This window comes from Nothobranchius furzeri, chromosome 13 (genome assembly GCF_043380555.1).
Source record: "Nothobranchius furzeri strain GRZ-AD chromosome 13, NfurGRZ-RIMD1, whole genome shotgun sequence".
In the NCBI taxonomy this organism is placed as follows: Eukaryota; Metazoa; Chordata; class Actinopteri; order Cyprinodontiformes; family Nothobranchiidae; genus Nothobranchius; species Nothobranchius furzeri.
In genome coordinates this window covers 54,147,483-54,161,883 of record NC_091753.1, presented here as the reverse complement: position 1 = coordinate 54,161,883, position 14,401 = coordinate 54,147,483, and the positions used below count along the sequence as shown (strand labels likewise).

The 14,401-nt window shown below is 44.4% G+C and overlaps 1 protein-coding gene across 5 annotated transcripts in view; it reads left to right on the top strand.

The window, feature by feature from the left end:
- robo1 (roundabout, axon guidance receptor, homolog 1 (Drosophila)) overlaps positions 1 to 14,401 on the top strand; it is a 327,637-nt gene that overhangs the window by 113,839 nt on the left and 199,397 nt on the right. For 3 of the 5 annotated variants that reach the window (XM_070543614.1, XM_015950995.3, XM_070543615.1), the window contains one exon: positions 12,491 to 12,580. The exons of the other annotated variants lie outside the window; for them this stretch is intronic. In XM_070543614.1, the coding sequence (XP_070399715.1) occupies positions 12,491 to 12,580 (90 nt within the window). The remainder of the gene's footprint in view (positions 1 to 12,490; positions 12,581 to 14,401) is intronic. 5 annotated transcript variants of the gene reach the window in all.

The window sequence follows — 14,401 nt, the reverse complement described above, 5'->3', positions numbered from 1 at the left end:
CCCTCCAAGCCAGTAGAGCACTGTGATTGGCCCTCCAAGCCAGTAGAGCACTGTGATTGGCCCTCCAAGCCAGTAGAGCACTGTGATTGGCCCTCCAAGCCAGTAGAGCACTGTGATTGGCCCTCCAAGCCAGAGCATTGTGATTGGCCCTCCAAGCCAGTAGAGCACTGTGATTGGCCCTCCAAGCCAGAGCATTGTGATTGGCCCTCCAAGCCAGTAGAGCACTGTGATTGGCCCTCCAAGCCAGTAGAGCACTGTGATTGGCCCTCCAAGCCAGTAGAGCATTGTCATTGGCCCTCCAAGCCAGAGCATTGTGATTGGCCCTCCGAGCCAGTAGAGCACTGTGATTGGCCCTCCAAGCCAGAGCATTGTGATTGGCCCTCCAAGCCAGTAGAGCACTGTGATTGGCAGACACAAGACTGTTGGGGCCTGCTGAGGTTCCAACAGAGCATAACTAGACCGACCTGCAGAGCAATATTTAGCCCCATTCCCACCTGTACCGGGTCGGCCCGGGCCGGGTAGCCCCAGTCGGCCCCAGCCTGGCCCGGTTGATTCCACACATCCTTGCCTTAAGCCCATGTGGGCTGATTCTACCCACCAATCAGAGGCTTGCTCTAATGGAAGGTGTGAATTTGCTGTCAGCAGTGGGCGTGTTGGCCCTGGTCGGCCTGAAGCAGTACCCCTCAGGAAGAGGGCCGAGAATGAGCCTTGGTTGGCCCGGGAAAATTCCAGGTCACCCAGATATGTAAACAACCTACGCTACCCGGCCCGGGCCGACCCGGTACAGATGGGAATGGCCCATTTGTTAGCCTTTTTGGTTTGTCTAGATTCCTAGGTTAGCTTGGTAAAACTTCAGTAGCTAATTTCTAGCATATAAAACAACCGTTGCTTCAAAAATGTCAAACAGCTGCATTTGGTCACCATCTTAATCAGTTTTAAACCCTACAGTGACAATTAATTTAGACTATTTTGACATATTTAATTCTCCCTTGTCTCTAACATGTTGTTGATTTCCAGTAATACTCATTTAGATGTTACACCATTTATGTGCATTCCCTTATTGAGCAATCATGCCACTTTATGAATGCTTCTTTATTAAGGTCACTGATACAAGATGAAGAAAACAAACAAATCCTGTGTTTGATTAATAATTTAAGCATGGGAACAAATGAGCTTCTCAGTTAACTAATGGTGTCTTTAGTGCTTTTCTCATTTGGGCTTACCCAAGCATGACTCATGAGAAGAACTGGTTTCACACTGCAAGCTTTGTGTCAACACATCAAAGGATGAGGTGGTTTTCATATCAGCACAGAATCTGGATGTTTAATTAAAACGCTGCAGTGTTGCTTTTGGCCCACGTTAAAGCCACATGCAGCTTTAAGGTGCGCACCGAGAACACAGGTGTACAGATAAACCTTCACATGGCTGTTGGACGACATGCTAACCACGGTGATTACATTTCAGATTCTCGAGGTCATGTTGTAAACAATGAAAGAGGCTGAAAGGTGTCTGTATTTTAATGAGGTAGTTTGTGATTTATTGTAATCTGTAGGTTCAAGAATTGGGTTTGAAGGCTCTTATCTCCTGAGTGTGTGTGTGTGTGTGTGTGTGTGTGTGTGCGTGCGTGCGTGCGTGTGTGTGTGTGTGTGTGTGTGGCACATGTGCCTGATTAAGTACACAAGAAAAAACAGTAAGAAAGTAATTTGTCATTAATTTGCTAGAACCTTGAAACAGGGTTTGAATTAAACGCTTCACTGCCTTCTGCACCGACTTGCTGTAGCCACATAACCTCCAGTTTCTATTATAGATCACTGTTTCCCACTTTTTCATTTCTGTTTTCCTTTGAGTATTAAAATGTTTTCCCTTTTAATTTTCTTTTTTAATAAGACACCAAGGGGAGTTTCCCGTCATTAGTCAGTAGCCCACTGAAGCACAGGAACCTCAGGGTGGAATGGTGAGGAACAGTCCGAAGGTCAGCTGTTTAACAGCTTGGTTGGTGTAGATCAGGGACTCATTTTATTTTCAACCATGTAAAACCAAAGGAAAGGTTCAGTCTATTACAAATGTTACTTGTTGGTGCCGCCATGACTGAAATGGTAAATAGTAAATGGCCTGTATTGGTATAGGCCATTGTTAGTGTTCTACAAGCCCCCAAGGCACAAAATCAGTCATTCACCCATTCACATGGTGGTGATGAGCTACACTGTAGCTCGACGGTGGCACAGGAGTTAAGTGCTCGCCCCGTAATCGGAAGGTTGCAGGTTTGAGCCCTGCTCAGTCTGTCGCTGTCGTTGTGTCCTTGGGCAAGACACTTAACCCCCCCTTGCGTGCTGGTGGTGGTCGGAGGGACCGGTGGCGCCAGAGCTCGGCAGCCTCGCCTCTGTCAGTGCGCCCCAGGGCGGCTGTGGCTACATCGTAGTTCATCCCCACCAGGGTGTGAATGGGTGAATGACTAACCAGCAGTTTCACTGGCTCCCAGTTAAATTCAGGTCCATCTTCAAAATTCTCCTCCATACCTTCAAAGCAATCCACAACCTCTCTCCTCCATATATCTCAGACCTTATAAGTATTCACACCCCGTCCCGCTCACTCAGATCATCATCTTCAATCCATCTTGCGGTTCCTTCTGCCCGTCTCGCTACCATGGGGAGCAGAGCTTTCAGCTGCTCTGCTCCCCATCTCTGGAACTCACTTCCCCCAGACATCAGGAACATCGACAGTTTTACCCTTTTCCAATCAAAACTCAAAACACACATGTTTAAATCTGCCTACAACCTCTGATTTTATTGAACTGTTTCTCTCTTTGTTTTTTCTTGTTTGGGTTTTATTATTGTTTTATTGTATTTTATCACGTGTTTTCTGTAAAGTGACCTTGGGTGTCCTGAAAGGCGCTTTTAAATAAAATGTATTATTATTATTATTATTATTATTGTGTTGTAAAGTGCCTTGGGGGGTTCTAGAAGGTGCTTTATCAAATACAGGCCATTTTACAGCTGTCCTGGGGCGCACTGATGGAAGTGAGCCTGTTACTCTGAGCACCACCACCAGGCAAGGAGGGTGGAGTGTCTAGCTCCATAATAAGATCACCATTGAGATCCAAAATGTTATATTTTACAAATTGAGCTATTTATTGATAGGAACTAAATAATATTTTGGATTATTTGGTGAACATGCACATCACTGGGTTTTATTTGTTACTAGTTTAGCATGCTAGCCAGATCTGGATCAACTTCCTGTTCAGTCCAGATTTGGATGTGGGTTTGGAATATTTACGGGACATATTATGTAAAACTCACCTTTGGGCCGTGTGAGTTTCTACTGCCTTCATAAAGACTTGACAGAAACCCATGCATTTGTTTTCAGTCAGTATTTGATTTTAGGAATTATGTTCCTAAACGAAGCCGTTTGAAAACGTTCCCGTTTATGAGATCACCAATTAGGATAAACCTTTTTAGTTCTACTCAGTGCTCCTCCCTGATATGGGAGCTTCTCAGCTTCTTCTCACCTGAGTGGTGGATGGGTGGGCATGGCCAGTTCCAGCTTGTTTTCTTAAAGTGACAGAGCCCTGAAACTGCCTGCAATAAAAGTGAAATCTCTTCAAATGAGGGATTTAGTTCACAGAAATCCTTCAACATGTTTTGGATCAACCACCAGATGTCACCATTAATTAAGGCTGGTTAAGAACAGATCTTAGCTACAGACAAAGTCCAAAGCAGGTTCATTAAGAAACAATTTTTTAATTATTAGTTTAGAAAATGATCATTTCTGACTTTAACATGCAGCATCTGTTGTAAAGTACTCCACAATGTTGTAAAAAGCCGTGCCACGATGCTGGAAATAAAACTGGTAGCCATCTTCAGCACCTCGGCGCGGACCGGTGTCGGTACAGGATCTGCTCGGGTGCAAGATCGGCTCGGGGTACCTTCGACTGCCAATGACGTCAAAGTACGGCAAACCCACTCGGACAAAATACACTACACTTCTATATTGTTGGAAAGAATTTAGCAGTTTTGTTATTAAAATAATGTTTTTTAAGACGTAAGTTTGTGTTTATAATGGTATTTGTAAAATAAAACACTATATTTTATTCATAATGTTGAACTCCTCTTTGAGCACATCCCTTGAAGGATCATAGGTATTAGCAACACCTGTGAAACTGTATTTGCAGGAAAGAAGTGTGTCCCGTTTATTGAAGTATTTTATGTTTAGTTTTTGACGTCTTGTCCATGCGTAGTTCAGTTACGCTCATAGCTGCTAGCCAAAACTCTGGAGTTAAAAGTTTTCTGGCTTTACTAAAATACCTGTCTGTACTTATATGATTGATGGTAGTTTTACTTTCTATTAGACTCCAAATGTAATCATTTGGCACGTTTCTAATTCATAATTTGTAATAATGTAATCGGTGATATTAGCATTAGCATTCCTATGGGTTTTTCCATGTATATTAGCATTGCGCTAACCACTCGCTGCCAAATTGCAGCCTTTGCCATTAGAAAATCTCCATTTGTCACATCGCAATTTAACTGCACGCACACTTAATCGTTCAGCCCTAATATACATGCAGCTCTATGCTAAAAGTGTATTTTCAAAGAGGTAATATTGGATTTCTTTGTAAAAGTTGTCCATCTTTCCAACAGAAAGATTTGCCTGGACCAACGTAACGTAACGTGATAACAACGTAACATGATTACGTAATTCCGTAAGGTTCATGTTCAGCCAATCAACTACTTTGACGTCATCGGCAGCCGACGGACCCCGAGCCAATTTTGCACCCGAGCAGATCCTGTACCGACACCGGCACTTCTGGGACGCAGTGTTGCGCTCCCTGTGTAGCCTCTCTCAGTAACTACAATGGCTTCGGCACGGGCGTGATGCGGCGCATTTGTCTTTTGTGTGCCCCAAGCTTCAGCGTCCAAGAAACAGCAGAGAACGTCTCAACTAGTACAGGCTAATCGTTAGCATTAGCAACTCCTCAACACAGCAGAACTCCTCCAGGCTTGAGTTATTTGTGGAGATAAAACATCAGCGTTGCAGAGCAAGCAGAGTCATTGGTAGAGTTGCTTTGCTGTTAGCCAATCAGAGGAGAGATGTTGAAATATCAGGTAATAAGAGTCCAGATCCTGCTGTTTGAAGCTACTTTCTCCTCCAGCTGACCTTTCCATCCTCAAACAGGACCATGTGAGCTTTAATCCCCAGAGGATGAATTACAAATCATTCTTTCCTAGTAGAGACCACTGCAAATGTATTAAAACATGAGTCAGTTTGATCTTTTAAATCACGTTTTTATCACTTCTAACAAAGTTTAGCTTCTTTCTTCATTATTTGACTCTAAAGGATCTCAGATAAAACATTCATCTTAAAATGACCTTCTGGGCTTTTGGCAAACGTGATGCTTCTGCTCTGCCGTCAGAGCAAGTTCAAGCTTATTTCTAGAACACCGGTGTTGTTAAACAAATCAAGAATCAAGGTTTCTAGTGAGCGTAATAATACAAGTTACGTCGTGCAAAAGGTGTGGGAAGATGATGTGCATGGAAAGTTTAGTGAAACTTCCAGTAGGTGAGCAGAGAGCGCTGAAAGCAGCTGTGATGGTCGTAGTGTGAGCCGCTAGGAACCGTGCCATATTTAGTGCCCTCATAGCCAGTCGGCACAGTTTGTCCTGGAACCGTCTCTGTTTTTCTTTTTGTGGTTGCTTGCTGATCCCCTCCAAGCAAATCTATCGGCATGCAAATTGACACATTTTTTTCCCCCCTTGACATTTGTTCTTTCATTTAACCGCAGAAGCCAATCAACCGTTCAGAAATGAGTCACATTCCAGCTTTGGGTGGTTGGCGTACCTGTGTTTACCGCGGGTTTTTTTATCGAGTGAAACGGCGCTTGAAAGAGACAAAACACACAATACTGCAGGGTAGCTGTCAACAGTGAGAACTGTGTTCATTTATTCAGTCTGATCAGAATAAAGGTCCGCTTGTCACTGTGCTGATGTTCCTTCCAGCTGCAGCAGTCAGACTTCGACTGAAAACGAGTTTCAGAGGCTTTTATGGGATTTAGTTTTATAAATCCATTAAGGGTAACAATTTCTAAGATTTGATTTTACTTCAAGCCCAAATTATTGCAGTTGGTCAGAGTTGCTGGAACTCATAAACCTGTGGGAAAAAACTGTTTGAATCATTGTATTGAAGTTGTGTACCAGGACAATGCCAGTACCAGTTAAACCAAGGAGTTACACTGCAGTAGAGCCCTGCACTGTAGTCCATGGTCTTCATCGTGGAATGCAGTGTGTGGGAGGTCATCTTCACCACCGTCCTTTCACACATCTCCTTGACCAAATCTAGTTAGCCGCTCAGAACCGAGCTAGCCTTTTTAACTAGCTTGTTCAGTCTTCCTGTCTTGGTCAAGCTAAATAATTTAGCTTTGTGTGTCGTTCTAGCCACGCTCCACTGGAACCTCCGCAGCCCCACACAGTATGGTTGCTGGCCAATCACAGCACATTCATTTAGAAAAACAATGCAGGGCTGCCAATTCTCACGCATCGAGTGTGTGTGAGACACACGCAGTTGACCCTCTGCACACGCACTCATGCCACACCTCCAACACGGTAAGCTTACAGAGGCACAACGGTGTCCCCCCCCCCCCCCCCCCCCCCGCACTCTTATGGTCAGTAAACGGGGGTGAAATGGTCCACCCCCGCTATCACGCACTGAAAATGTCTAAGTTGCCAGCCCTGAACAATGTAAGTTTAATGTTTTTTTTTTGTTTTATGTCTTCTTCCATGAAGTAATGGCAGACTGCCTCTTAGACTGACATTTGTAGCGGTGAGCACGTCGTGCTCGTTATCCAATAGCGTTTGAAAGACAGCCATAGGTCCTGCGCCACGACTGAGATACATCAGTGTAGGGCTGCTCGATTATGGCAAAAATAATAATCACGATTATGGTGACTGAAATTGAGATCACGATTATTTAGGACGATTTTTCAATTTATGTTGATTTTATTTGTTTTTATTCAGTCATAAAACTGCTCAGGGCACAATTAGGACAAAAATAAGAAACAAGATGATCACTAAAAGAACTCCTGATTCCCAGGATAGAAAGACCAATATACTTATAGCTCATAGTCTATGACCCAAGGGCTATAGACCTTGGGTCTAACCAGTACAGAACCAAATACCAATATCTTGCAAATACTGACAGCAAGAATTATACAGTGGCATTTATAACAAATAAATGCAAATAAATTGATGTTCACAAAATGTTGCATAACATTTATTGAGTCGTGTCAAGGTGCTGTAGGACTGTGTCCTCAGAGAGATTAGTTATCAGCGTGAGGAACTTATTTCTACCTTATTTATAAACTATTTATTTACAGGCCCATCAGTTAATGTAATAATTGTCCCGACCACAGCTGCACCCCCCACCCCCCACCCCGGTCTCACAGCAATCGGGCAAGCTGCACGTGTGTTTAGCGCGCTGCACGCGCACATTTAGCTGTTTTTAGCTGCTCAGGAGTCCGCAGGTACGGTGTGTGTGTCACTCACTCTGGTTATTCCAACAAGGAGCCGGCTCCGAGAGCTGTTTCTTTAGCGACCGACGCATCACTACATCATTCCCTTTCCTAATGTCCTGAAGAACGGTCCGGAGCACAGGCGGAGTGTTTAGCTAACCTGCAGGAAATGTCGACGACAGTTATCCAGAAAGTAGCTAAGGGTCACCAGAGATGTTTCTCAGGTGTTCGCTAGGTACTTTTAGGATTAAAAAGTCAAGAAGGGGGTCTGAAAAGCTGCTAGAAATAGCGTCAAAGTCGCTAAATTAGCAACACTGTGGAGGAGCGCTTCATTTGCAACTCAGGGCAGCGCAAGCGGGAGGAGCAAATAATCGGCTTGTTATGTTTTTTATAATCGTTCAAAACTCAGATCGTAATCGTGATTAAAATTCGATTAATTGAGCAGCCCTACATCAGTGTGCCGTGGCCAGACTGCATGTTCTCTTATGTAGGATGGCTTGCCAGGCTAGCTCAAAGCAGCTCTGGACACACATTAATTTAATGAAGAATGTTTTTAGAGTCGAAAACAGCAACTTTCCTTCTTCTTTTGCAGTAAGTGCTCTGTGTTTATATTTGGAGGTCTGATCAGGGCTCCATTAGTCGGGCTGGAATAAAAGAGTGAAATCAAAACGTAAATGAGTGCAGTGGTTGTTCTGAGACGTACATTTCTGCAGAAGGTCTTGCTGCGTCTACACCAGCAGACCTTATTGAATCCAGGTCTGGAATGTGTAACACGTCACTAAAAAGCTGTTAAGGGTTTTATTTTAGGAGCTTTGGTAAATGGTAAATGGCCTGTATTTGATATAGCGCCTTCTAGAGTCCTGGAACCCCCCAAGGCGCTTTACAACACAATCAGTCATTCACCCATTCACACACACATTCACACACTGATGGTGATGAGCTACGATGTAGCCACAGCTGCCCTGGGGCGCGCTGACAGAGGCGAGGCTTGAGCACTGGCGCCACCGGTCCCTCCGACCACCACCAGCAGGCAAGGTGGGTTAAGTGCCTTGCCCAAGGACACAACGGCAGTAACAGACTGAGCGGGGCTCTAACCTGCAACCTTCCGATTACGGGGCGAGCCCTTAACTCCTGTGCCACCGTCGCCCCAGGAGCTTTGAGTGAAAGCTGCAGGTTCACCGGGTGAATGGGTCTCCTACGGAGAGAGGCTTCCTGGAGAAGGTTATCTTGACCTGCAGGTAGTTCTTCAGACTCCTGGATGTCACAAAATGTAGTCCCATTCATCAAGAGCTGCTGTGTTTTAGAGGCTGCTGACATCCGATGCAACCATATGAGCAATAAATCAGGTTTGGTTAGAGCGCGTTGGCTCACACCATGAAGCTGACTTGCGCTTTGTGCAGGTATGAAAACATGATCCAAAACCTGCGGAGAACCCGATGATTAAGTCTGTGAAGACGGGGTTGAAATGGAGAGAAAAAAATTGACATGCCCTCATTTTTAAGGAGGACTCAGGAGGGCTGGAGGGATGAGAATGGGGGCGAGCCCGCCTTTGTGTCTTCAATAAGTAGTTATCTGCACATGTGCCATGCTAATTAGCCAGCAGGGGCTCTGGTGTTAGGTGCAGTGTCAGGGCCGTGGTCCTGGTTATCCTGATGCCCCAGAGGCAGCTGGGTGCTCCACCTGTTATTAAACTCTGAAGTGGCGTCTAATTGGACCTCTGGCTGCAGACCACCCAGGGAATCAGCCCAAGAGTCCTCATGGAGACACAAAACACAGCTGACAAAGCTCAGGTCCAGAACTGATGAGTACTCTCTGGCAACATTCAAAGGGGTTCGAGTGAAGGCAACCGGACTTCTCTGGTCTCTTAAAGACGTTTTACTTCTCATCCGAGGAGCTTTTTCAGTTTTGACTGGAATATGGGAGGGTCATGCTTATAAGCTGAAGCTGTCTGTTGTTGTTAAACGAGCAGAAACCAAAGAAGTCCAGATGCCTTGATCCGAACCCCTTTGGGTTACCGTGACCTGGATGACTGAGAACCTCCACCAGCATGCTCTCTGGCTACAGTTTAATATACTAATTATTTAAAAGCTGATTATTCGTTGGCCTTCTGAGTCTCGAGCTTTGGTTTAGCTCCTCCGAGTTATTCGGACCTCCTAAGCTTTAATATTTTTAACAATTAGCAATATTGAAAACAAAACAAAAGTCTTAAAATGAAATAAATAAATAAGAGTTTTGAGAATGTTAAATTTATGTTGGTTTTGTTATTAGAAGTAGTAAAATATTTATGTTTTGCTAAAAATAAAACACGCATAATTGTAAAAATCTAATAAAAGGTTAAAGAGTACCCCAGAAAAATGAATCTGAAAAACAAAATGGGACATTTTACAAAAACACTTTTTCACAGAATACAGAATAAAAAGACTTTTTGGCAAATGCAACAAAAATACGTAAAAACTCCCAAGTCTAAATCAGATTTCACAGAAAATGGCTGAAAACACGACAAAAAGCCATAAAGAGCCCTTTAAGGAATCACGCAACATAAAAAAGAGGAAAACTGTTTCATGAAATGAGATTTTTCAGGTTTATTTTTTTTTGTTTGGTGCTAAGTCTCGGTTTTCATTAAAAGGGCATTTTGGAAGTTTGACAGCCAAAACATGTATAGAAATAATAAATGTCTTCTTCATACATTCTCCTGCAATGCCCTGGTCCTGTAGAATGAGCCCTGGCATTTTTACTGTGATTGCCTGTTTTTCTGTAAAATCACAGAAAAAGAGAGATGCTCGGGTCGAGCAGGCTGCTTCATGCGCGTTCACGCTCAGGCATCGCCCGTAGCATTTGCTATCCGTAGCTTTAGCAGCAGAGAGAGAGGCAGTGCCACTTTGTCGCTGTTCTTAACGCCTAGTGACAAAGCTAGCTACATTTCTGAGGACCCTTAGCTACTTTCTGTAGAACTTTCTTCTAGATATTTCCTGCAAATTAGCAACAAAATAGCCATTTTCGCTCTGAACCGTTGTTTCAGCTGTCATCAAGGATATAAATGTTACAGATGCTATGAATGTTACTAGAGTGTAGCTCATCTAGTAAGACGTCAGACTCTCATGCAGAAGACATGGGTTTGATTCTGGATGTGAACATAGTTTATTTAGAGTTTCTTTTTTACATTAATGGTATATTTTTTTACAGTAAGACGCCCAAATTTTTATTTGAGACTCGCCGAACGGCATTGAATTCACAGATAAAAAAGATGCGGGTTCAAATTTCATTTTGGAACAATTTTTCAAGCAAGGGAAGGGAATGATCTGAGCATGCAGGAGGACTGACCCATCATAAACCTTTGTCGGCTGTGCTGAAGAGAAAGGTACAGAACCAAATTATTTAATTAGCTGCATGTTCTCCTGTCCTCTGTCCTCCAGGCCACACACACACACACACACACACACACACACACACACACACACACACACACACACACACACACAGGACTGTCAGCTGCTATTTTCATTAAGGAGTGTGCACGTACAGCATGCGCGCCTCGTGCACGAGCCTACTATTGAAGCTGCTGTTACGCTTTTGGCCTGAGGGGGCGATCGCGAGCATAAAAATTCAAAACTCCGTAAAGTCCCTTTAATCTGAGTGGTGTCATGCTTTCGGTGCCAGACGCTCCGTCACGTCCTCTGGATGTCTGTGTTGTCTCCTCTCAGACTCATTCTCATCCCGTCTTTGTTTCCATCCGTGTGCATGATCAGACTAACGTGTGCGGTTATGACTGTGTGGCTCTCCTGCAGGTTTTCGGTCAGAAGCTGCTCTCGGGGTAAACAGACAAAGATAATCGGTTCAGCTCAGCATGAAGCCCTTTTAATGTTGCATTAATTGCAGCTCGACAGGAGCAGCAGGGGCATAATCGCCACAAATGAAATGTTTTTTGTGTGCTATAATTAACAGGTCTGTTGTAAAGTGTCATCTCAGGTCAACACTTCGTATTAAAACCCCGCATACATTTTTCCAGTCAATTTTCTAACGGTGGGAGTGGCGGATGGAGTGATGGGTCACCTTCCTCTTCACACTCCAGCGATCTGATGTACTCTCCAATGAATGATTCTGTCTGGCCGTCTGCTTTTTATCTGAAGTGAAGCCAGATCTCATTTGGGAAACAGATACTTCCGACAGACCACCACTCGCTCGGCCAAAAGGGGTCAGATGATTAAGATTCCTCCTATCTTCCCGCCCTCACGGCCCAGCCCACATTAACCCCCCGTTGGTGCTATACAATGAGAGTGGGCATGGCTCAGCCTGATTTATTTCACGCAGAGCCATCATAAGGGCACAGTTGGCCTCCTGTGTCCCTGATGAGCCATACACACCCAGGCCCTTATGGCCTCTCTATTCTGCCCTCCCCCTCACCGCCCCGCCCTCACACCGCCTGTGTCGCACACTCATCCTGTCAGCCCGAAGACCAAACTGTCACAAAGACCAGCACGAATCAAAAGATGCTGATTAGCAATTAATGGAGCATTATCATATTTGCATCAAGGGTGTGTGTGTGTGTGTGTACGCACATAGAGATTGGCGTTATCAGCCATGGCCCTCCCTGTCCTGCCCATTGGCTTCTTTAGGGGTCCAGCCACCTACTGAGACTCTGTTTACCCCACACACGCTCACACAGAGGCCCAACACAGCTCAGCCTCATGCTGAGTCACCAGAAACACCGAAGATCTGATGGACTTCTCTAGATCTACCAACTAATCTGGCAGTTTTATTTTATTTTATTACATTGGCCCATAAATTGGATTTTACTCGCGTTGGATGGTGGACGCTCGGCTTTCTCCAGTCATGTGGGCGTCTGGGCGTCAGAGGCTCAGCTTGGTGCTTTTTAGCCTGCTTGCTTTTTACCCATGCCATCAAGGCAGAGCGCTGGAGTTTCGGACCGTGGGTGTGGAGAGAGGGCAGAACGTGTCCAGTTTTTTAGTCCCTGTGATGTTATTGTTGACAGAGACGGGAGCCGCTCAGGACGGTGCCAGCAGCGGGGCGACGCGAGCTCCTGCTTCAGAACCTGAAGACGACAACTCTTTGGGCTACACAGGTACCGCTGCTGCTTTGCATGATATTTGTTAATACTCAAAACGTCTGACGTTACCTGCTTTTGTTCAAATTTAAATACTGGAATGGTCTGTTATCAAGGTGTGTCCCTATTAGGGATGAGTACCTTTGACATTTGAATCGATTCGGTACTAATTCCCGGTACCTAGGAATCGATACCGGTACTTAACGGTACCAATTTTCGATACTTTTGAGTGTTTAATATTTTAATTCTCTTTTATAATTAGATATATATTTTTTCTCAATATATAACAATATTTGATAAATATCACGACAAATAACATACAACTGTTTGTATTTTAACATCGTCCTTGTAGTTTTATAAGCTGATAATTAATCTGAAGCAAACATCTTTACTGTGAACTAAATTTACTGTGTATCTTCATTCCTTTTGCCGTCCTTTTTCATTTGATTTTTCCTACTGGGAAGTTAGAATTTCCGAGAACGCGAACGCACCATTAGCTGATAACAACGGTGGCAATGGAAGCTAACATATCAAGCTAACGTTATCTTAAACAGTTTATTTAGCTGCTGGAGCAGATTAAAACGATGATGCCTCACACTTAGATCGTTGTCGCTGGTTTCATCTTCACCCAATCACCCGTCGCATTTAGTAAAGTGAAGCCAAACTTTAGAGCGCGTTCATGTTCATCTAGTCAGAATTTCGGAGTTCCGAGGAGAAAGCGAATGCACCATTAGCGAAACGGAAGCTAACATATCAAGCTAACGTTATCTTAAACATTTACCTACCGGAGCAGATTAAGATGACGATGTCTCACTTAGATCGTTGTCGCTGGTTTCATCATCACCCAGTTACCCGTCACATTTAGTGAAGTGTACCCAAGCTTTAGAGTGCGTTCTTTCTACCATGCTGCTCTGCTTACAACTGGCTCGCAGCGACCGACGACATAACGCTCTTGCGCATGCGCAGCTGTCTAGGCAAGTTCTCGTTGTGAAGGACGGGTACCGAAAAAAGGCACCGTTTCAAATGAAGTGAATCGGTGCTCGGTCGGTACTATGGAATTCGGTCGGTACCTTAAAAAGTACCAAATTCGGTACCCATCCCTAGTCCCTATGAAGGTGATTTAGTGACATCACAGCTCGTCGTGACATCATAAACACGGTTAGATCTGATCAGTGGCTATGAAACTGTTTCGTGAGACTAAACTTATTCTAGCATGAGACTTTTTGAACTCAAAGTAGATGTTTAGAATATTTCAGTCCAGCTTAGTGCCGTAACCATAGCTACTAGCCGTTAGCGGTTGTGCGTAACCCCGACTTTCCACCGGATTTCTAATCATCGCTTAGCATTTGCTATTAGCCGCCATTACAGTGGTTGGGTGTGTTTCCAGCTAAATTAATGCTTCAAGTGTGTTTTTACACTCTGCATTTCCAGAACGCATTAAGCCAGGGCTAGACAGGAAGTTGAGCACGAGACATCTGGCAACTTCCTGTTGCTTAATTAGTAAAGATCAGTGAGACCGCTGTGGTTGAGGTCAAAGGAACAGAAAATAAACCACAGATCTCGTCCTTGTGGCTTGTTAGGTGAACTGCTAAATAATCATCATCTTGCCATTCATGTGGTGATTTTGGGACCACACGAGACGAGCTGCGTGGAATGCGTTCGCGTCTGAAACGCTCCTGGTGGGAAGTCACGCTCACTGAGCTGACGGGGAAGATGCGTCTTGGGTTAGGCGCCGCTCACGCATCCGGTGGGAAGCTGGGGTAAAAGCTCCAGTCGGAATATTTCGTGGACCAACTGAAGTGCAGCAGAAGTTTAAATCTGTGCTTCATGATTATTTAT